Here is a 22329-nt window from a genome sequence, read left to right on the forward strand (position 1 = left end):
CACTAGAGAATTATTGATATTTGAACCCCTGTCACTTCGGGTAAGACAATTCTATGCATTTGTTATTTAATGTACAATCAAATATGATAAAAGTTGTGGACCAACTATTCAATGGCCACTGTAAAGATCCACCTCCACAAAGTACTAATGCAGCAAGCGTGAAAAAATAAAATTTTATACACAGTTGCAGGAGTTCAAAGATTAACATTTCTCTAATTTTGTGCGGCAGCGTGTTTAACTTGATGATTTACAAATTGATGAAATTGCTTGTCATCTAAAACGAATTGAAAGAGACTATCCACGAATATGGAATCACTGTGTTTGTTAACAAAGTGTTCGTTAAATAAATAATATGAACGTGTTGGTAATAACAGATGAAAGGAACATCGGATCAATGAAATTCATTCGAAGTATACTAAAAAATCTGGCTGATTGTAAAACGTCTTCAACAACCACGCTCTCCGTATTACACTATCGCCTTGTTACAGATTAATCTCGAGTGAGGTTCATTGAAGAGCATATAACGATGGAAGATCGCAAATTGTATCGTTAGTACACAAATCATACAGATATTGTACATCGGAATCCTTATTGTATGTTTTAAGCCTCGTTTAATCCTCGAATGATAATTGAAAAAAACATTAATTTTCTATATCAGATACTGTAACATCGATCTTCGCGAGTGAAATACGAGACCGCGAGTAAACTGCAATTAATTTCAATGGAATATAAACTGAAAATAAGAGAAACTATGAAATTAACATGATAACTATGAGAAAAAATGAGAAAAGTATAAGAGAATCGTTGGTACGATCATGTTTGAGGAGCTCGCGATAATTAAACTGCTGAAGATCCTCTATCTAGTAAAGCCTTCACAAAACGAAAGCTACAAGTTTTGCGACGTGTCTTTCGAATTAACCAACGCAGAAGATGCCACCGGTATATCTAAGGTAAAGCGAATATTGATATGTAGAAAACTTGAAATGGACTGCTTGAACTTTACCCTCTTCTTCCCAGAATTCGCTGAATATTATTCCGTCGCTGCAGAGGACGTGTGCGATGACTGATTAAAAACCGTCGAGTCGTTCAGAATTATTGCGCTTCTTCACAAAAGTGCGACTGTCGATGAATGTGGACAACATTGTAGAGACATCGTGAAGGTTGGACAAAGTGCAAGAGTTATACTACAACAAATTAACTTCAATGAGGTTATTCAACATTAACCTATTATTTTGGTCTTCCGTACGAATTTGTGTATCTATATACATATTGTGAACTAGTTATTATAAATATTTTTATAATACATGTTCGCATGTATTTTTATTGAAATTATATTCTTAGGATTCTAGTCTTTCAATTTGTATACCATTGGTGCAAAAGTGTATCAATGTTTGATCTTCTTCTCTGTGATTTTTTACAGGACAAATTGTTTCAAGTTGTACTGATATATTTTTAGAATTTTGAACAAAAATAAACAAATGAACGAGTTGCGCGATATCTCTGCTGCTTCTATCCCTCTTAACGATGTCTCAGCGATATTGTTAAGATATTATTAAGTATCAATAATTTGTACGTATTCAGATTCTTTTGAAATGAATTGCGACTTTCTCATTTGATATATTTAGACTGTACGATAGACATCTTTAACTCGTATCTCTTACTATACTTTCGACAAGTGTCTCGTTTAATCTTTGCGATCAGATTTTGTCTACCGTGTTGTTATGAACCTGACGATGGAAAATATTCTCAGAATATACAGAAACGATACAAACTGCAATTAACATCAATGTTGCAGTTGATGTCGAAGATGCACCAGCAAACGTGCAGTACAGTGTTGGTTCAAGCTATTTCATATAAAATATGTAATCCACTGATATCCGTTTGGTAACACGTAAAAATCTTTGCATTAAATGTAATGGATGTTGTCTCTTAAATTCATTTCAAATAGAACTATTCTCTTAAGGTATATCATGTAGCGAATTCGCGATGAAAATTGCACTGCGATGAGAAATCAGACTCGACGATATTTGAGCGAACGGACACGCGGTCCGGGGACAGAATCGTCGTGTCACGCGAAACGAACGATCGATTCACTCTCTCTCTCGCGTCGATCATGATCGAGATGCAGTGTGCGTGATGAGCTTAATTAAATCGGGACCGTTGAATCCTCGACCGTCCGCCGGCACGGCTCCGTCGCCGTCGCCATTTCGCCGTTCCCCGTTTCGACCGTATATATATAAACCATGAATCATCATTACCGTAATCTATCATTATCGTCGACCCTATCGTGTTAGATTATTACACCGTGTATAGTAGTAAGTCCTACGAGAGAACTCGCGATCCCCGCGGTGACCGATTCGTCGCCGTCTCGATCGGTCGTTTCTCCGTTCTCATATTTCTTCATTATTACCCCTTAAACGTTAAGTTTACTTTGTACTATAAGTCGCGGCGACCCCTTCGAACAAACTCGATTAGGGGCACGCCGCACGCCGAGATCAAAGCCCCGCCTCGCGACACCGTGCCCTACAGGCGTTAATAATATTAATCGTAAATCGTAAATTGTTAATATTTTCTGTTTTTTTTTTTCATCCTTGTCGCCGAAGAGAATCTCCATTCACGCTTGCTTAATGCTCTCCGACTGTACCATGATTCTTACTTCCTCTATTCATCATTCTTTTCATATACATATATATATATATATATATATATTTGTGTGTATATATGTATATGTATATAACATATACGCTTTTTTCTTTAAATATGCTTATGCGTGCGTGATACATGTACTATGCAATCAATTACCAACTATGGTATAGTACTATCAATATACTATACGATGATCAAACAGCATAGTTAGTTGCCAGGTGCACACCGCGCACACGAGGACGCGGCTGTCTAGGTGCAGCGATAACATCGACCTCGTCTCTCTCTTTCCCGCAAAACAAAATCTCACTTCCAACTCCTTCCCCCGACTCCCGTCCCCGTCACCCCGGTCCCACCCTTGACTCCAACCCCGCAGCAATCGCGCCGCCGTTGTTTCTATCTCGGCTTCGTTCTCATCGTCCACAGCCCATTCCTCGACGCTCTTGCTCGTCCGCGTGCTTCGTGCCGTAAACAGCAGTGACCAAGGATCATTCGTGCTTTCGCTTCCCTCCCCTTCCCTTTTCTGCCTCGTTTTCTTTCTCGCTTTTGCTCGGAACCGCGGAAACCCGTTTGCACCGCGAGCGATCAAGCTCCGATCGATCCCGGAAACGGTTCTCGTCGATTCCACCCTCTGACGCATTTCGCCGAAACGGGAAACGCTCGGCAAGACCCTCGACGGTGCAAAGCTCGCCCCCCCGCCAAGCTGTGTCACACACGACATCTATAAAGGATTTTCAATCCGTAAACACATATTATAGAAACAACATGCAACATTTTATCCTACGCCGTGATACAATAATGGTACGTACGTATGCGTACGCGTCAACGTCGCATCGCAACGATATATTGCACGCAACAACGTACGCACGTACCGCGCCCGTCGCGTCTCTGTGTGTATCCTGCTCCTGTGCCCGTCGTGTCATTGTGTGTGTTCGTATTTACCCCATTCGTTTGTACGTATCATCTTTTTGTTTCTGTCTCTCTCTCTCTCTCTGTTTGTTCCGTTAGGTGTGTGTGCGTGCACGGTGATACGGTCGACGATCCTCAACAAACGCAAAAACAACTACAGGCTCCGGAAGCTACCCTTCCAGGAGCGCCGTACAAATTTCCATTAAGCTCCGTGTCCTTGAACCCGGGCCCATCGATTCCCGCTTCGTCCGTAATAAAACGGGAGAACAAGAGTCCGCGGGACGATTCCCTCGCCCCTAATTTTATTCATCTTCCGCAGACGAAACGGAACCTTCGCTTCGACGCGTAGCGCGCGGGCGTTCGATCGACTGGAGAAACAAAGAGGAGTTTTGAATCCGAAGAAGACCACCTCGGCTCGAACGAAAGGGAGGAAAGCAAATCGATGCCGCGTCGTTTCCCGCGGAGGAACGATCGGGATGTCCGGATATTTCGTTGGATTGGATCCCGGAAAGATGAACGTGTATTTGCGCCGTTCCGCATTCTCGCGATCTCGCGTCGAATCCTGGTGGACCATCGATTTTTCCATTCCCGTCTGCAATTACGCGTGCCACGTACCGGGTACATAAGAACGCGTCACGTACGGCGCACGAATACAACGAAACAATTAAAACGAAAAAGAACATCCGGCTTTCCAAGCCCCGAAACCCTAAACCCACTTGTGATACTCGAAACGCTTTAACGACCCTCGTGCCCTTTCGGCACACGCCTAAGCGAAGCGAAAACCTAAAAAGAAAGGAACAAAATATATATTTACGTATGTATAAATATATAAATTTATTGATACGTGGCGGTCTACCGAAATACTCTATCGGTTGGGATGATAAAAAATATATTCCGAATGCAATTTCAATGACAATCCCAGATGTCTGTTTTACTGGCCGAGATTATTTTTTTAAGGTGAAACAACAAATTTTGACTGGAACGAGTCGTTCTTTAAATTTAAATCTAGCCGCAGCGAGTTCTTGTTATTTTTCCATAAGTGTATTGATGTTTGCAAAAGGAGATTACCATTAAGTAAGTAATAATATCAACATGTCAAGGTTGTGTTAAGAAAAGAAAATATCCATTTCGTATGTTTGCTATCTATCGATATTAATGATTGTAAGATCATCCTCGACCTTCGAAAATTAAAATGAACAATGGCTTCTAACAAAGTATCTTGTATCATCGAGACTAAGGAAATATTTAAGTAGACCATCATATACGCATCTCTATGAAGAAAGAGACAGTAGAACTTGCGAATTCCATGCAAAACGAGGAAACTTAACGACTAAGAAAATGTTCAACATACGACCTAAAGATTAACTCCCCCTTCGCGGGTTCGGTTAGCTCCTGCTTGGCAGAGTATCCGAGAAAACGAACGACTTAATTTTAAAACGAAGGAATAACGAACGAAGAAAAATCTATTTAGACTCAATGAAAGTACGCATACGTGGTTCTTAGCTATACATATATATATTTACACTCGTGATTGTGTATGTAAAACTGGATCGCACGCGACGTATCCCGTGCAATGTTCCTGTTGTGTCGCGTGTGCTTGTCCCGTTGTGTATCTGCGTGTGGTTTCATGTACGTTCTATTGAGAGAGTGTGTGTCTGTGTGTTGTGTATGTGCGCGCGTGTGAGGACGCGTGCGTGTGTGTATGTTCCTATCACCACATACGTAAACGACACATAACACTTTTCTTTTTTTCTTTTAATAATCCCTTTACCCGCAGCGAGCGTTCCTCGTTGAACCCTCGCCATCGTTCCCACCCTTCTTCTACGTCTAATTCACCTCATCTAAGTGTTTCGTAGCCCAATCCTTGGTTAAGTGATTCGCCCGAAAGGATCGGTATCACCCTCGACCTGACCACCGGTTCTTCTCTTCGACGTCCTGCATCTTTCCTTTTGCTCTACCCGTTCGCTCTGCTCAGCCTTCACCCACCCAAACCATTCCGTTCCCTTTCATCGTCAACCGAACGATCGGTAAGCCTCGAGACGATCGGCGAGCCTCGAGACGATCGTTCGTTTCGTTTCTCGATTTTTCTTCGAACTCGTCGGAATCGTTTCAAAACAGTTCGCGCGCTATCGTCACGTGATTTTGTTGCCTCGGGAAACGAAACCGAACCACGGTCTCGCGGAAATCTCGTTTCTCTGACCCCCATTTCCGGAATTGATCCTCGCTGCGCGAAAATCGCTATCGCTTTTTTTAGGAATTTTACGAATGCCAAACGTCTCTCGCCATTCAACGATACAATATCGCATTGTTTACATGTGTCTGTGTGTGTGTGTGTGTATACTTTTCACTCTTATCTTTTTTTTTTTTGTCGGTTTTCTATTCCCTGTTGTTCTGCTTTCTTCCTTCCTTTTTTTTTCTCTTCACCAGGTAAAACACGCGCTCGAGCTTAGAAATCACGCAGTGCACACACGCATCCCCCACTCACGCCGGCACAGATACACGCATCCATATCCACGTATCTCACTGTTTCTAGTCGTCAGTTACATATTATAGTTGTACATATGCAATAATGCGGCTTTGTAAAAAAACGGATTCTATATATAATATAATATGTAGAGCTTATATATCACGTGTGCCGAGGATCTTGTAGGCTTCCAAGAATTCATCGAGTTCTAACGAGGAGTGTTCAACGTTTTCAATATTTTCGCGATCGGATTGCAGCAGATTTAGTTTAGCACTTGTTAAGATATATACTGTACAAAGATATAGTAAAGTGGTGAAGAGTTCAATGCTTCTGAAGGCTAATTTTGTTGCTAGTTTGGTCGGTAGCCATTTAGAAGAAGAGACTTGAAAGGTGATTCTTTGTTTGTTATCAAGAAGTGGTCAAACAATAATGTAATAAGTCTTGCAAATCAGTCCTGCAAACCTGCAGTTGGTTTGACTCTAATGATCAATCAAGTCTACTTTCTCTTGTTTCATGCACGTAGATCTCTAATTTTTCGACGATGTTGTGCTTTGATATATTTATTAAAAATATGAATAACAATGTGTTTGAGATATAAATACAATACATTTAGAAGCACAAAACGAGATTTGATGAAAGCTACAAATGTATGCTTCCAAAAGTATAAGAGCGTTGGAAGTTAGAAACCAAATTAAATTAAATTGATAGCTATTGAATTACCATGAAAAAACAACATAAAACTATACCGAAGAAATTACTGTTTGGTGAAAGTTTTAATAAGAACTACGTGCGCATGGTATCGTGGTAAAGACTACAGTGATTTCGGGTAATTATTATCCCTACTATCCTTAAGCAATCGATTGAATTAACCTGCAAGATCTCTTCTTTTCTGTAATGGCTATCCGGCAATCAGGAACAGAAGTATCCGAACAACGATGATACATGTTCGAAGAATGTCTTACGACAGAACGATGAAAAGATCTAAAACCCGAGGAATTCACAGGAAAAAGTCTCGAGATCCTCGCTCGTACCCTTTACCCAGGGTATAACAGCAGAAGTATAGTCCCGACTATTCTCGGGCTAACCGGACAAGTAGTATATCTCGGCTGTACGGAATGTACAGGTATATTAATTATCGTAGTCGCTCAGTGTTCCCTGTGTTTTGTTAATGCTTTGTTATTATAAAAACGATGAGGTAGTACTGTCATTACGTATCTCATTTGGCAGAGGACGCGGGCGAACGAAGCCGCCCGCGATCATATCGCGCGGTTCTCTAAGAAGACTAAACGAAAACAAAAAAAAAAACAAAAAGAAAGAACAGCAAGACACGAACGAACGTGAAAAGAAAGAGGGAGTAAGAAAGATTTGTGAATCGGAACGTGCATGAAAAAAAAAAAAAAGAACGGATAAATCTGCGATCGACCGTGTCTATAACGTTACTTCTCTGCGAATATATACATACAATCCCCTAGCTCGCGTGTGGTCTCGTTTAAACACTAAATAATTCTCTATTCGTCTATTGTCTTTGATACCTTCGCGGTAGGCGTATCGTTGTGAGATTAATAACTTTTGTTTAAACTTCGTCTGTAACGCAACAAGATGATGAACAACTATAAAAGGTGATATAAAAGAAGATAGTGAAAGAGAGAGAGAGAGAGAGAGAGGGGGAGAAGAAAGAGAGACAGAGAAATAGAAAGATTAAACGATAGGGAAAACAGAGGTAAAAGAAAATGAAAGAAGAGTGGGAGAGAGAGACAGAGTGAGACAGAAAGAGGAAAGAAACAAAAAAAACGGGGTATTGAGGCGAAGAAAAGGAACGATAAAATAAAATCATCGATAAACGTGTCAATACTGCAACAAGTAATATCGTGGTGCCATCCTGACTAGGAGTATCTAAATATCTATCTATATAGGTAAATGTAATATAACTATTGCATTGATATTACATCCTATACAACCGAGCTAGCAATTAATCTATGTATCGATCATGGTCTATTGGTTGTCGTTCTCTTATTATCTCGATCCGCAACTATTGCTTCGGACAAAAGTCCGTATTAAACATTGTAAACAGGTAACAAAGTGGTAGTGATTGTTCGCGTGACGTCAACGTCGTGCCGCGATCATTCCCGGCGAACGCGAGCCGATCACGGGGATCGGTCGCGCGTTAAAAAGATCGATAGAAAAACATCGGGAACAGAGAAAACGGCAGCGAGCCGTTACGAACGCGCCGTACGAGCTCCACGAGACACCTTCACATGATTTGAACGACAGGCGGCTCGCGGCAGTCATTCGGAGATTCGAAAAGATCGAACTCGATCGCGATCGGTTACGATCCTTTCTCGTTCTCCGCGCGTGCGCGTTCGAAACGGTCGACGACCGCGACCGCCGGGAATGGTTCGCTTGCACGTGGCCCACACATGGTAACTTGTCCGTCCTAGAATCGCGGTAATAATCTCATAAACCCCTTCTATAAAACGGTTACATCTATACGAGACGAGAATCGAAGAGATGAGAGACACAAACTGAATACACGCGTGTCGATTCTCGCGAAGTCACGCCCTCCTCCGGATATGTTTCACCCCCTAAACGAAGACCGGCGACCGGTTTTATCCAGACCGCGGGTCAATTCGGCCGATCTCGTTTGGCACTGGCGCGTGATTGAACAAAATTTCGTCGTAAAAGAAAACAAAAAGAAAAAAAGAAAAAATAAACGAGCGAAAATTGAGAATTGAAGAAAAGACAGGAGCGACTTCGGTTAGATAAAAACTATGAATGTGTTCTCCCGTTGGTTCTCGACCCTAGGCTCTCGACATCAACAGCAATAATAGTACCGGTAGTTCAACCTCTGTAGTTCTATAAAATCAGTAGTAACAGCGTTCTTTCCGTTTTCTCTGCGGCGAGTGCGGTTTATCAATATGCAGATTAATAATCCTTAATCATCAATGGTAACGTTCGAACTATCGTTAATATAGAGTATAAGGTAGCGGCAGTAGACACATTTCTATTACATCTATTATTTCGCAACAGCGCTTGCACCAAGTTTTGTTTTGGTCGGTATATAATATACTATATTTATATATATATATCATCTGTCGACCGTCCTCGCACGAAGAAGGACGGTTTTAAAAAATAAAGACGGAAAACAGATTCATCTTTTTTTTCTTTCCTTTTTGCTTTTAAAAAAATTGCTCCGCTTACAGTATACGAGTTCACCTGAGAGTCGCGGTCTCCTATTCGTCGACCCGGCCCGCCACCATCAACGGCGAATCTCAAGGCTGGACCCACCACTCTGATCCGCACCATTACTTCAAATCGGTTTGCTTGCAGCTGTCCGCTTTCCTCTACTCTCTATTTCATTTCTTCGTCGCGCTCATTTAAACGTTATAGTTAATAATTCTTACTTGACGTTGCACTTTCATTGACTAGTTTTGTGATTTATTCGCGAGCGTACCCGAGCAATAACCTCCCCTATCCCCCCCCCCCCCCCCCTCCATCGCCTGCCTCACCTTCTATCCGAGCGTAAACTACTCGCTCAGAGCAATCGGACGTCGACGTGTTTCCCCAAGCTTCTTCCTTTCACCGGCTTCTCTACATCCGTCCAATCTCATCCGCCTGTTCGTGATCCGATCACCGGGGCTAATTTTCCTATTTTCGCGGTCAACGCCTCTTCCGTCTCATCCCGGGTCCACGCGGCGTCCATCCTTCTCGAGCGGTTCGCAACGTTCCCAAGCGTCGAAACGTTAACAGACCGCCGAAGCGGACGGAACACCGGATGAAATTCTGCAGAGCCGTTTCGACCAGGTCGCGAAGATATCCCGACCGATCCTCGCTGAGCGCTCTATTAGAGATCCTTTCATCCGTAGACCCGCGGTCGAATCGGAGGACCCTCGTAATTGACAACTATTACGAACGGGATCGTCGCGTTCGCCCAGCAGGGATCGCGAGGATCGCCCTTTGTAATCCTTGCGGGCCGAGATCCTCTCGGGTCCCGGCCACCGGACCGCTGTCAATTGCATCGCGGAGACCTCGGTCGAAGAGACTCTGGACACCGCCGTTCGGATGCGACGTGTGGTATGGGCACGGCGTTGACCGACGACCAACGGAAAAGGTGGATCCTGCAACACCTTTGCCCGCTTACTTGCTCGTTTCCATCTTCTTCGTAGTCCTTCTTGCGAACGTTACGCGCCACTCGCGGGTTACACGAGGAACCGTGCTGACTTCCCTCTATCGCCACGCGGTACCGGTAACGACCTCGGACACGTCTACCATCTACTGCGGCACCGTGTCCGTCACCGAGTGGTTCGACTGTTGGAACGCCTTCAGGTTCAGCTCGGCCTTGTGCTCCCGCGCGATGTGCCGTCTGACCGTGTTGTTCCGCGTGAACGTCCGTGAACAAAACGGACAGGGCACCCGGATACCTTGGTGACGCTGTCTGATGTGGGCGCGCAGGTTCGTCTCGTAGCCGTAGAGTCTCTCGCAGAACGGACACTTCAACTTCTTTCCTGAAATGAAAAAAAAAAACAGGATCGTTAGTGTTATCACACGAATGCGTACTAAACTGGATAGTTCTGTTACCAATCTTTAGAGAGCACAAACAAGTTTTCGTTAAAAATTTACTAAACAATGATTCCAGCTATTTAAATAATAATATATAATTTAACAACTTTTAATGCGACGAGAAAATTTTCATTGGATTCGATTCGATGCAAACGCACGACTTCCCGCTTCATTGTACACGATTTTGAGTAACAGGTTCTTATATTACGGTGAAGAATAATGAGATAATTATTAATTGTAGACAATCGAGTATCATGTATTAAGACATTCCTCGACCGGTCATTAAAGGGATTTTTTTTACAGGAAGACATTCTTTATCATCTGGCCCAGGTATGAGAAAGGATGAAGATTATCTGTTCGACCTTAAGAGCGAAGTTCCCGACAGGCCAATGGCATCTAGATTGCCGGCACGTGTAAGATCAACGCAACGGCGAACGCAACGATCGCCATCGGTCACGATTGATTCTCGTCGAAGGGCGCCATTTACACAAACGTTACTATTTTCCTTAGGCGATGCGGAACCGATCATTAACTCGAGAAACCGGCGTCAACGCTGCTTGACCATGACTGTTCCAAATTCCTCCCGGTTTACTAAGCGTTCTCCACGAGAATCTTTCGGTAAACACCCGTTGGATGCGGTTCTTCTAGCGAAACCGTGCGAACGAACGACAATCTTCTTATTAACCATAAAGGAATTGGAAGAATTACCGACCGCGAGCTGGGAATTCTATTACACAACGTTCGAAATCCTTGCTCGGTTCTTCTAGAACAACCATAACTCTAGATTCTCCAGATAGATTTCAGTCGAACAGTTTCCGGTATAGCGTACATTTAATAATTACACATAAGCATCGTCTACGTTAACCCCTTGCCGTACTTCTAGTAATAAGCTATTAGATATCAGTGTTCGTCCGCTCCTTTAAGTAGAAATCAAATTCTATTCTGTTGTCACCAATATTTAACCCCTTCCCGTACTTTGACGAGTCTGACTCGGCATTATGATTTCTAACAATAACCTGTTAAGTAAGGATGTTATTTCGTCTTTTTAAGTCGAAATAAAATTGTCCTTTTGCCACTAATATTTAAGCGCTGAAGTAATTGTAAGCACACTATAAATATTAATTTTATTCCTCCTCCAAGAAATTATTCCAATCGAAAATTATTTAATTATTGCAATTAGAAGATAAAAGTAGTGCAAGGGTTTAAACATTCAAGTCGATGTAAGAAAACAATAAATATAAAATTCCTTTCTCTTCTAAGAAATTAATGCGATCGTACAAATTTTTAGTAATTGTAAAGAAAATTGTACGGCAAGGGGTTAACCAGTAATTGTTAAAAATATCGTCACTTCCATGCACTTTCGCTACGATATTTTTCTCGGATTTTCTTGCCACGGCGATGCAGCAGTGAACGTGCAAATTTCGAGAAAGTTAAGTAGGAACAAAATAAAATATGTTATATCGAATTTCTATGGTACAGGAAGCCGTTAACTTAATCGCGCGTAATTATTTCTGAAGAGATCTTGCTTCCAAGTGAGTATAGAAAAGAATGGAACGTACCCAACGGTTTGAGAGAAAAAAATCGAACTCAACCCTTTGCACTCGTGCCATTTTAACTGTAAATCTGAAGTAAAATTTCTTGCTAATAATATTTCCATTCTATGCAACAAAGTGCATTTTTATGCATAAGAAATTGATTCTTGCCACTCATACCAATAGTTTCACTATTTAACAATATTTTAAATCTAAACTTTGTTTGTATAAAAATTATCTCGAGACATGATAGAACAATTTTAGTGGTGCCTCAGAGTCACCACTCGAGTACAAAGGGTTAATTCTCCTAAAAATCTCGCACATCCGCACGATATTTTTCCGGTACCTATCACGCAAACCGTGAATTTGTTGAATTTGCAGTAACAATGACTACGGAGAGAAGATTCGAGGAAATTACGAATCCCGATGTCTTAATTTCAACTTATTTAAATCATTAACGAAAGAAAAGAACTTTGGATGTAAACAATTTTCATTTTGCGAAAATTACCGCGGTCGATTAATACGAACAGGTGCAGAAACTCTGCAGTTCTGCCGCGAGTGCAAAGGGTCCGGGTTTGGTGAGCGCAAGCGAGCGAGCGAGCGAGACGCATCCACGCGCGTGCACGCTACACGCGGCGCTTATGTGCGGAACTGCCTCGGCTTTTCGGCGAGAGTCGCCGCCTAAAAATAGAGCCGGACCATCCTAGAAAAAGTAAACGGGGCCGCGGGGCTCGATTCCGTGCAGCTGACTAGGGAATTTACAAAGGATCGCTGGCGAAACAAAGGCGGATCCGTGAAGACGTTCTACGTGGAACCGGGGAAGGGGTTGGCCCGAAGGAAATGTGCGAGCAGAAGACAGAAGCTGACAGAGAGTTAGAAAGGGGGGGGGGGGGGACTCGGTTGGACAGAGACAAACGGTGGAGAGAAAAAAAAAACGGGGACGAACGGAGAGCAAAGACAGAGATCGGCGTAGGGGAATGAATAGGGTAGGGAAGAAGACAGAAATTTACGGTTAAGGGAGGGCCGAATAGTAGGAGGCCGCGGGGTACGTAAACCCCAGGCACGCGGAACAACGAAAACCGTTGAACAGTGACGCGGATCGCGATTCTGACGGGTCAAAAGTCGAAGACAATGCATACTAGCCCAATTAGTATTTCTGCGAGTTCCTAAGTCCACTATATCAACGTTTTTCATGCCGACAATTATCTATAATGCTGCAATTACACAGTATGTAAAAACGATTATGCTATTTTACAATATTATATTACATATTAAATTATATTATATGCATATATTAGATTTGTGTAACAGCAAATTCTGGAATAAGGGAGAAAACACTTTTCACCGCAAAGAGTTAATCCCTTGCAGTATATTTTATAACGAGTCGGACTCGCGATGAAGATTTCATACATGGTCTACTAAATATGAATCTTGCTTGTTTCTTTCGAATTGAAATAAATTTTGATTCTTCTGTTAACACAATTTAGGAATGAAAGTAAATTGTCTATTGTGGAAAATATATGTTATATTAGGTTGGTGCATATGAAATGTCGGATTTTTAAGCGAGTATATAAAACTGCATATCTTTTTTCAAAAGCTATTAATTTAATCAAAATGTGCCCCATTTGTTTCAATACACTTTTACCAACGAGACTTTAATTCATAAATGTCTGTCTTCAAGACATTCTGATTTTTCGGATCAATAAACTGTAGCATGGAATTTTTCAGACTGTCTTCATTTACATACTGTTTAGCCCACAAAACTACGCATACGTCGTACAAAACAATTGCGAAATTAAATGAAGTAAAATATAAAATTTTATAAAATATAGATCTTTCGCCAACCGACTTTCACTATTTTAAACATTTAGGACAGTTTTTACGAGCTAAATAGTATATAGTGTTCATACAGGATAAATAGTATATAGTATTCATATGCGCCAACTTAATCAAATGCACGTTATCGCATAAGATAGAAATACTATAAGCCAGAAGATTTATTTCGATTTATAGCGCTCGAAGGGCGAGCGTCGCTGTGGACGACGGGTATTGGAGCGCGTAGTATTTTGGGCGGATATATCCGCCAGCCGTCCGCAGCCGTAAACACGCTTGGGCGGATATATCCGCCAGCCGTCCGGTAAGGGTCTCTAACGTCCGAGAGGTAGAGGGGAAGTTACGAAAATGCGGTAAAATGCAAGCGCAGACCTGCTCAACATGCTTCGCGCGGTTTGTAATGGAACAGCCACGCGCCGAGGGTGAAGCTATTGGCAACGTCTTATCACTGACGTCAGAGAAGAAAAACTCAAGTGTTTACGTTTTTCATGCTAGGGTTCGTTCTATTTCTCTTAATCCCCACATTATTTATGACAGGTCGCTGTCACATTCCTCAGCCGAACAACGTATAATGGCAACATTGTCCTAAAACTGCTCAAAATCTGCCCGAGTTTCTACGGGCTAAATAGTATATAAATGAAGACACTCTGAAATATTCCATATCAGAGTTTACTAATTCTAAAGATCAGAATTTGTTTAAGACAGGCATTTCTGTATTGAAATCTCGTTGAAAAAGGTGTAGTAAAGAAAACGGGGCATATTTTGATTAAATCAACAGCTTTTGAAAAAAGATATACAGTTTTATATATTTACGTAAACATCCGACATTTCATATGCACCGACCTAATATTATATTGAAAGAATGATTAAGGATGAGAAAGTGTTAAGTAACTATAAAAGAAATCGCAAGGGTTTAAAGTATGATACCACTATCTGTAATGAAATAATATTTAATATAATACTCGAGATAGTAAATCATATTATTTTATAATAATTCCGTATCGTCAAGATTGCTGTCTTAATTTCGTTCTCGAAGAACAATCGCTTCCACGAAAGACCGGCTCGCGTGTATCAGCGATTATTATCGGACATCACCCGATTATACCAAGGAGCCGGTTGATCTGACGGTGGACCGGACCTCCCGGCGTGTTCAGTTTCGTGTTTAGACGATTAAATCGACGAGCACGCCGACTATCGATAGGATAAGTGTTGCCTGCAGTTGACAGATCTCTCGTGACCGGCTACGTCTCGGAAACACGTTTTACGTTCTCGTTTCTTTTTCGTGTCCTCAAAAACGCGAGATCTTACCCGTCTAGTTTCGCTGAAAAGTTTTTAATGGGATCATGGATTTGTTCTTTTTTCTTACTGATTCACGATACACGGGGTTGCACTGTTACACGAATTGTTCCGAGCGAGTCTGCTCTGATCAATAACTTCAAAGCGAAATATAGTTTGCGTTTAAAGTTCTACATTTTATAATTAACTTAGACAATTTTGATTTTACGTATAAAAATCTGCACAGTAGTTACGTTCACAAGCTCGGTCTAATAATTTCGTTCCTGGTAGTGTAAACTACGAATAAATAGATTTAAAGTGCTTAGTCTCTGACGCTAATATACAGTTAAGATAATCGATAAATATTTTCAAAATTCGTTTTAAGATAAAACATACAGTTCGATTATACAACAAAAAGCCGAGTTAAATTATATGATGCACAAACGAATGGTTTTATAACTGTAAGGGTGTTGTAATGTTATAATCTGTAGTTTTATAGTTTAATGTATGATCGATTCTTCGCATTTAGATTTTCTCTCGAAAAAGAACAATTTTGTTCAGATCATCTGTTACGAAACAAAAATATTTATCGAGCGTCTAAGTTTCGACGTGGACGAAACGAGGAACGGCAAGTTTCTGTCAATTGATCGGGAAGATGGAGACCCTGAAACCCTGGCCGTAAGGCTACGGAAGACACGAGGACTTCCGGTTTGGCCTTCGATTCCCATGCGTGTTTGTCCGAGGAGCCATCGAGGCGAGGAAATCCCGCAACAGTCAGCGCTTTGGCGCAGGAGAAAATGGAAAGGTTCGGCAAAGATACGCAGCAAGCCGACTTCCAAGGTCTTCTCCGACCGCCCGACGGGGAGGTCTGGCCCTTTTCCCTTTTTCAACCGAAGTGGATCGACCAAAAGAACAACATGAAGAAAGTTTTTGATACAGCCCTACCGCAACTCGTGGCAAATCCTTCCTATCGACCGAGCGTCGTGCCCACGAGGAATTAATAGCTGTGTATATTTATTTTCCTTTCGTAACAAAATTTGATGATTTTACAAGATCACGAAGTTTAAGATTTTAGAATTGTCTCTAGGAAATATTATTGTTAACAAAATGAAAATTGTCTCTATCTATTATACGAAGTGGACAAATTTAGAGAAAATGATTTCTTTATTATTAGTTTGAACAAGTTTCAGAGAATATAATAATATATCTAGATTTCTCTAAAGTTTTGATAATTTCGTGATATTTCGATTTGTATTCATCATCAATGTACCAGTGTATCGTAGTCAATATTACTGTTACCGTTTTTTAAACAATCCTGTCACGATAAAGAACTAATCATAGATCACTTGATTGAACCGTAGATTGCCTACAAAGCGTGACAGGATAAATTGGAGCGGTGGATGGGATTCGAATTCGGACCAGGTGTGTATTGTGCACCTGTCGCTGCAAGTGATTCAGCTGACTAGATTAGATTACTGACCTGTTCAGATTCTCGAATTACAGGTATACCGGTAACTTCCACTAAGGTAGCTCGATTCATTAGTAGCTGCGCTGTTTTTAGTAACATTTTAATTAACACAACAATTGCCCAACTACCGAATCAGTCAAAATAACTTGTTATTGATTTTGTATTATATAATTCCTGATGTTATAAAAGTTTAGCAATTGTTATTATTAAAAACAATACAGTGATGTGAATAATTGTAGATTCAAAGTAACTCTCGTATTGTTACTGATATTTAAATGAAAAATTAGAATATATAGAAAGAAAACTATAGAATAGATAGAAAACTATAGAAATGTATAATATTTGTATAGTTCTATTTTCCATGATTTCTAATATAGGAGTGTATAAATATGGTGTTTTATTAAGTTTTTGTCTAAATATTACTAAAAATGTAAAAGTTATTTGGAGCCTACAATTATTTATACCACCGTATAAATTATTAACGTTCAGAACTAGGTAGTTTCAGCGTTTTTTGCGTTATTTATGAAAAGTACATATTCCTCCCTTTGTACTTTCCCATTTTAGTCAGTGTCAAGAAGAAGTCAACAGTCATACTGTACTTGGTTAAGACTATTACTTAAACAAATGAGTTTCAACGAACTTGACGATCCATTTGCAAAGCAACGTTCATCAGCCGAAATAGCTCAGTTGGGAGAGCGTTAGACTGAAGATCTAAATGTCCCCGGTTCAATCCCGGGTTTCGGCAATGTGAGTTTTTTTTTTAAGATAATTTTTGTATGCACAGTTTTTATTTTTCGGCAAATCATTTGTTAGTTTACCGTGTTCTCAAATTAAGACTTTACACGCAATAACTTATTTTATTTTACACAACCAACAGGATGTACGGACTAGGTATTTTACTATTTCACCTTAATTTTTCTCGTAAATCGTATGCTGCATAAAAAACAATTTCTCACAAAAGTTGTTTGCAATTAATTTTCTGCAATTTTCCATTTCTATAAAAATATGAAGATCACCTTGACTTCTTTCAACTGTAATGAGCAACATTTAATCATGCCATTCGAACGCCTATTGAATACAGAATACATAATTATTAAGGTGCGACGGTTCAGAGATCAATGTATAAATAATTAATTCTATTTTATTACTAATCAATCAATGATTTCTTATTCACATATACATATATGTGATTAATTATACACATTTCGTTAAAGAAGGAAAACAAGACAAAGTAAGGTGAATGACCCCGTGTATCGAAGAAGCCTGAATGACTAATAGCGTTGATAATCCCCGTTGAGCAAGAATGCATCATCGCGGAAGCCTGAAACCGCGAGGCATCTGGCGGAAACAGTTTCCTCGAAACGAAGGGTTTGCTGGTCGCCGGATATGCCGATGACATAATTCTTCACGAAATCAAAATAAAGAGCGATTTTCCACGCGTGGCCCGGATAAAAAGAGAGTCACCGAATCGTCCCGTGGGAAATCAACGAATCCTTGGGCGATCGTCGCGACGCGAAGCGGTGCGGAGCGGTGCCTAGCTGATTCGAGCCGAACGGAGCTGATCGGAACCCGGGCGCGGCGCCAGAGGAGAGGAACGCGCGCGCGTCCCGTTGTTTGCCGCGTTCCTCGAGATCGAGCGAGGGAGGAGGATTCCTCCGATGGATCGTGGATCGGCCAGGCCTTGACACATTTCGTTCGGTGGCGCCAAATTGGTCGACGGCGGCTCCGTCGCTCGGCCCGACCGTCCTCCCATCCGAACAAGAGGAGCGACAAAGTAGACGGGAGAGTAAAAGAGGAAGCACGATGCTGACAACGGTTGAACAATAGACAGTGTTTGGACACCGCGCTGGAAACTAATTCGTTGTTAACGATTAATCCATTGACAGTAAAGGTAGTACGGTATTCTCTCCCTCGCTCAATAAATTGTATTCTGGGACTTTAGGGTAATATATTTTTACGGAACGGTGTACAAATCTATCCAATGAATGAACAATCTCCGGTGGATGAATATTATATAAAAAAAAGTCATGTTTTTCATATCCTTTCCATGTGAAAACTTATACAGCAGTTTCATTATGCATATTTTGATTTACATCTACGTATGTCTTGCAGATGCCATTTTGTTCTCTTTTATAATTTATGACATATTTCATAAATATGTCACTTTTAATTGGCAATTTTACCTTACAAATTCGTTGTACAAAATATTTGCATTAACGATAACGACAAATGTAATGATAAAATTCATCTTACATAAATAAGATATTGATAGAGAAATTAATATGGCCGTCTATTTTATAAGGCGGGCAGTGAGGAAATTCGAGAAAGGCTTCCATCATCCTAATTTTATGTCATAATACTATTTCCTCAATTGAAGCACACAATGATTACGGAACATTAATTTTTAACACCAGAATATTAATCGCGAAGAACTGCTGATGAACGCAGTTACGAAATAAATCATAAGCATGGGCCTAATTGATTGGAAAGTTACCAGTCGAGGGGTCTTTTCACGGAAGGGTTTCGCTTTTTTACGTAACGGAGGATTTGTTGAACACTCCTGTAGTAGCTAAACAGGCTTCCCAAGGGAAATAGATGTACAGAACGTAATTTGGTAGTTTGCATGAAATTGACTTTCTACCTTGCACTGTGTAGGCTACTTTGTTACAAAAAAAAAATGAAACGTTTCATAGATACTTTACATTACACTGGTACACATACACACACAGTCTATTCAAATTTGTACATTTGAATTTACAGGAATTGTCAAGTGTCCGCGTAGTAATTTGTTTTTCAAGTAGACGGACACCATTATGCATAAACTTTTTAAATTTATTACACTAGTGTGAGTAATTAACGGCAACAATGTTTGCAACAAGTAATAACAAAATATGAACAACGTAATGTCAATTAAGTTATCAATGAAAAATATAAGTGACCGATTCGGTGAAGACGAGACAGAAACGTGAATTTATGTAAAAATAAATTTGACGAGGAAGTAGGGCTTTTATTTGTTCGTTCATTTTGTTACAATCAATTTTTATGTTTTCGTAGTATTCTTACATTACTTTTTCTGCTATTAAAAAACCAAGAAAGTGCAATTGATTAATTCGTTATCCTCGTGGACAAACATTTTCGTGACCTGCTCCGTTTTGCTAAAATCATGAGAAAATGCCTGCTAGATGGGAGAATTACGGCAACGCGAAAAAATTCTAGAGAACGGAACGATCTGTATGGAAAGCGGAACTGCAGTCGTGATCCTGAAACATCTCTAGAGATCTCTTCACCTAAATCCTTGAGCTTGACCACTAGAACACGTCGGTCGCAGGTGATTCGTTCCTGGCAGATCGACGCGAGAACTGGCGAATAAAGGGTGGTTCCCGTGGGATGAGAAAGGAGAGCGGCACATCGGAGGGAGAAAGACGGAGCGAATAGGGAGGGATGGGGGAAGAGGGCGAAGAAAATCAATGTCAGCGAGAGAACGTGGCCTGCAGCCCGAAATCGGGGGAGCCGAATCACCCTCCTCGTTCCTTGGAACCCCGGTCGATCCCTTAGCTGCAAGGAATGCCGGTGTTCCCCTTGCACCCCCGTCGGTGCCCGTAGGAAAACCATAACCTGCACAACGGTCCACTTCCGAGACCCCATCGGATCGGAATACGGCTCTCTCTCTCTCTCTCTCTCTCTCTCTCTCTCTCTCTCTCTCAATCGGGAGCTGTGCGTTCCCTTCCTGTTGTTCCTGCTGTCAGGTTGACGCGAGTTCTCTCTGTGTTGACACGTCACTTTCGATTTCAAGCTTAAAGACGACACACGCCGGCCACGCGTTGAATTATTTATGGAGATCGACGATCTCGATGCGGCGGACAGGCACTGTATTTGGGGAAATGGTTCCGAGTCCTGGCTTCCTAGACCATTGTGTATACCAAGGTCGAGTTCAAGTTTCCGTTCGTGTTCAGCTCCCATCGGCCGATAATCGCCCGCACGATACGTACGACGCGATATTTAACACGCGATGTTATAAAATATTCCGGACTTGTCCGAATTTGCTATTGCGCTTATGCTCGCCCGATCCCCCGATACGCGTAGTCCTGATTGATCTCTGCTAGCATTGCGCGTACCAAATGTCTGGTTTCTTGGTGATATGCTCGACCTTCGTTCGGTTTAACCCTCGCGCGTAAATTGCTTCTGTCTGGCCCGAAATAATATTCAAGCACCAATAATAGAAAACGAGAATTTGATTTCGATTTAATAAACGTGAACCACACCCTTTAGTAGATCGTCCTTTTTTGTACTAATATGGCATTTATAGATCGAATTTTACTTGTTATATTAAGATTATATCGTACATATTAATATTATATTGCGAAAGTCTAAAACATGATGAAAATAATAAATTGTAAGAAATAAGCGAACTGAATTTATTCACTGTAATGTATGTAGAAATATAATTTTTAATTTCATTTATATTAATAATAAAAGAAATAGTTAATAGTTGCTGACAGTATTGTTATGAACGATTTAACTGACACTACCGAGGACGTGATTCCAAAACTTTTAACGAATGTAACAGTTACATTTCGTCGACACAATCGCTGCGCAACAATGCAGCCACGTGTGCAAATTGTTATCTCGATGACGTAAGAATGATGTGTTCCCGATGTATCGTTGACGCAAGCGAAAGTTTGGCCGAGATCTCCCGTAGATCCAACAATGCGTGCGGTAATTGGAAGTATTGGATCGATCATTGAACCGCCATGCGAGCCTTGAGCCAATGATCTCACTGATCGATGTCTGTGTAGGATCGGTAAATCAATCAAAGGATTTTTGCTCTTACTGCCGCGATTATGTTTTAGGACGCGTATCATTTTTCATGAGCTGTTTTCAACGATCTTTCTACGAATATTTTTTCTGTTTTCGTTGATTTGTTGTCAATAACCTCTGCGTGGTTTCGGTAAAATATTTGTACATATTTACCGAGTTCTGCCTGTCATTAGACTTTACAATTTTTAATTTCTCATTACTCAGATCGAGGAAGATTTATTTATCGATTATCTTGTCCCAATGTATTCAAATCGTCACTTAATTACTTAAACTATGTTATTATAATTATTATTAACTAATTATTCCACGAAATATCTATAAAAATATATTCTTGAAAAATAAAAAGCGCGTAGACTAGCCGGTTTTAGTGGCTCATAGATCTAGCGTCGCTTGAACAAGGAAGACTTTGTTTCCAAACCACAGACTATGGAGGACAGTTTAGTGATTTTATTTATAATATCGAATGACTATAAATGTCTCCGCAGATGATAATCGAAATGAACGAAGAAGAGCGTTAGAATTTCTGCGGAAATTTATGAAACTAGAACCGAGTGTTCGCTGGCAGCGAACAATGTATGTTCAGGCAATTTTATTTCTTGGTGACTGAAATATATATGTTTTCTCGTACTCTGCTCCGAAGCTTTCGAACGGTAGTGTGTTACGTGCACGGTGCGATACTCGAGATAAGGATCTCCCTGATAAGTCAGTGACCGAGTCAGCTGCGAAACATTGTAGTTCCTATCTGATTTCCACTTGCTGTAATGTTATTAATCCGAACATTTGATTGCTTGCGCCCGAAACTTCCTCAAACGATGCAAACTACCAATTAA

General features: G+C 40.9%; 1 protein-coding gene and 1 non-coding gene across 2 annotated transcripts in view; one reads left to right on the plus strand and one right to left on the minus strand.

Annotated features, from left to right (window-relative positions):
* Window positions 1-9553: 9553 nt before the first annotated feature.
* Window positions 9554-22329, minus strand: part of Chinmo (Chronologically inappropriate morphogenesis) — a 49875-nt gene continuing 37099 nt past the window's right edge. Inside the window, exon 6 of the mRNA XM_078192741.1 lies at window positions 9554-10518. Coding sequence (XP_078048867.1) covers window positions 10286-10518 — 233 coding nt within the window. The 3' untranslated portion in view covers window positions 9554-10285. The remainder of the gene's footprint in view (window positions 10519-22329) is intronic.
* On the plus strand, window positions 17354-17426 carry Trnaf-gaa (transfer RNA phenylalanine (anticodon GAA)). Its single transcript has one exon. It is a non-coding gene; the product is annotated as a tRNA-Phe (tRNA).

Source organism: Augochlora pura, chromosome 2 (assembly GCF_028453695.1).
Source record: "Augochlora pura isolate Apur16 chromosome 2, APUR_v2.2.1, whole genome shotgun sequence".
NCBI classification, from domain to species: domain Eukaryota; kingdom Metazoa; phylum Arthropoda; class Insecta; order Hymenoptera; family Halictidae; genus Augochlora; species Augochlora pura.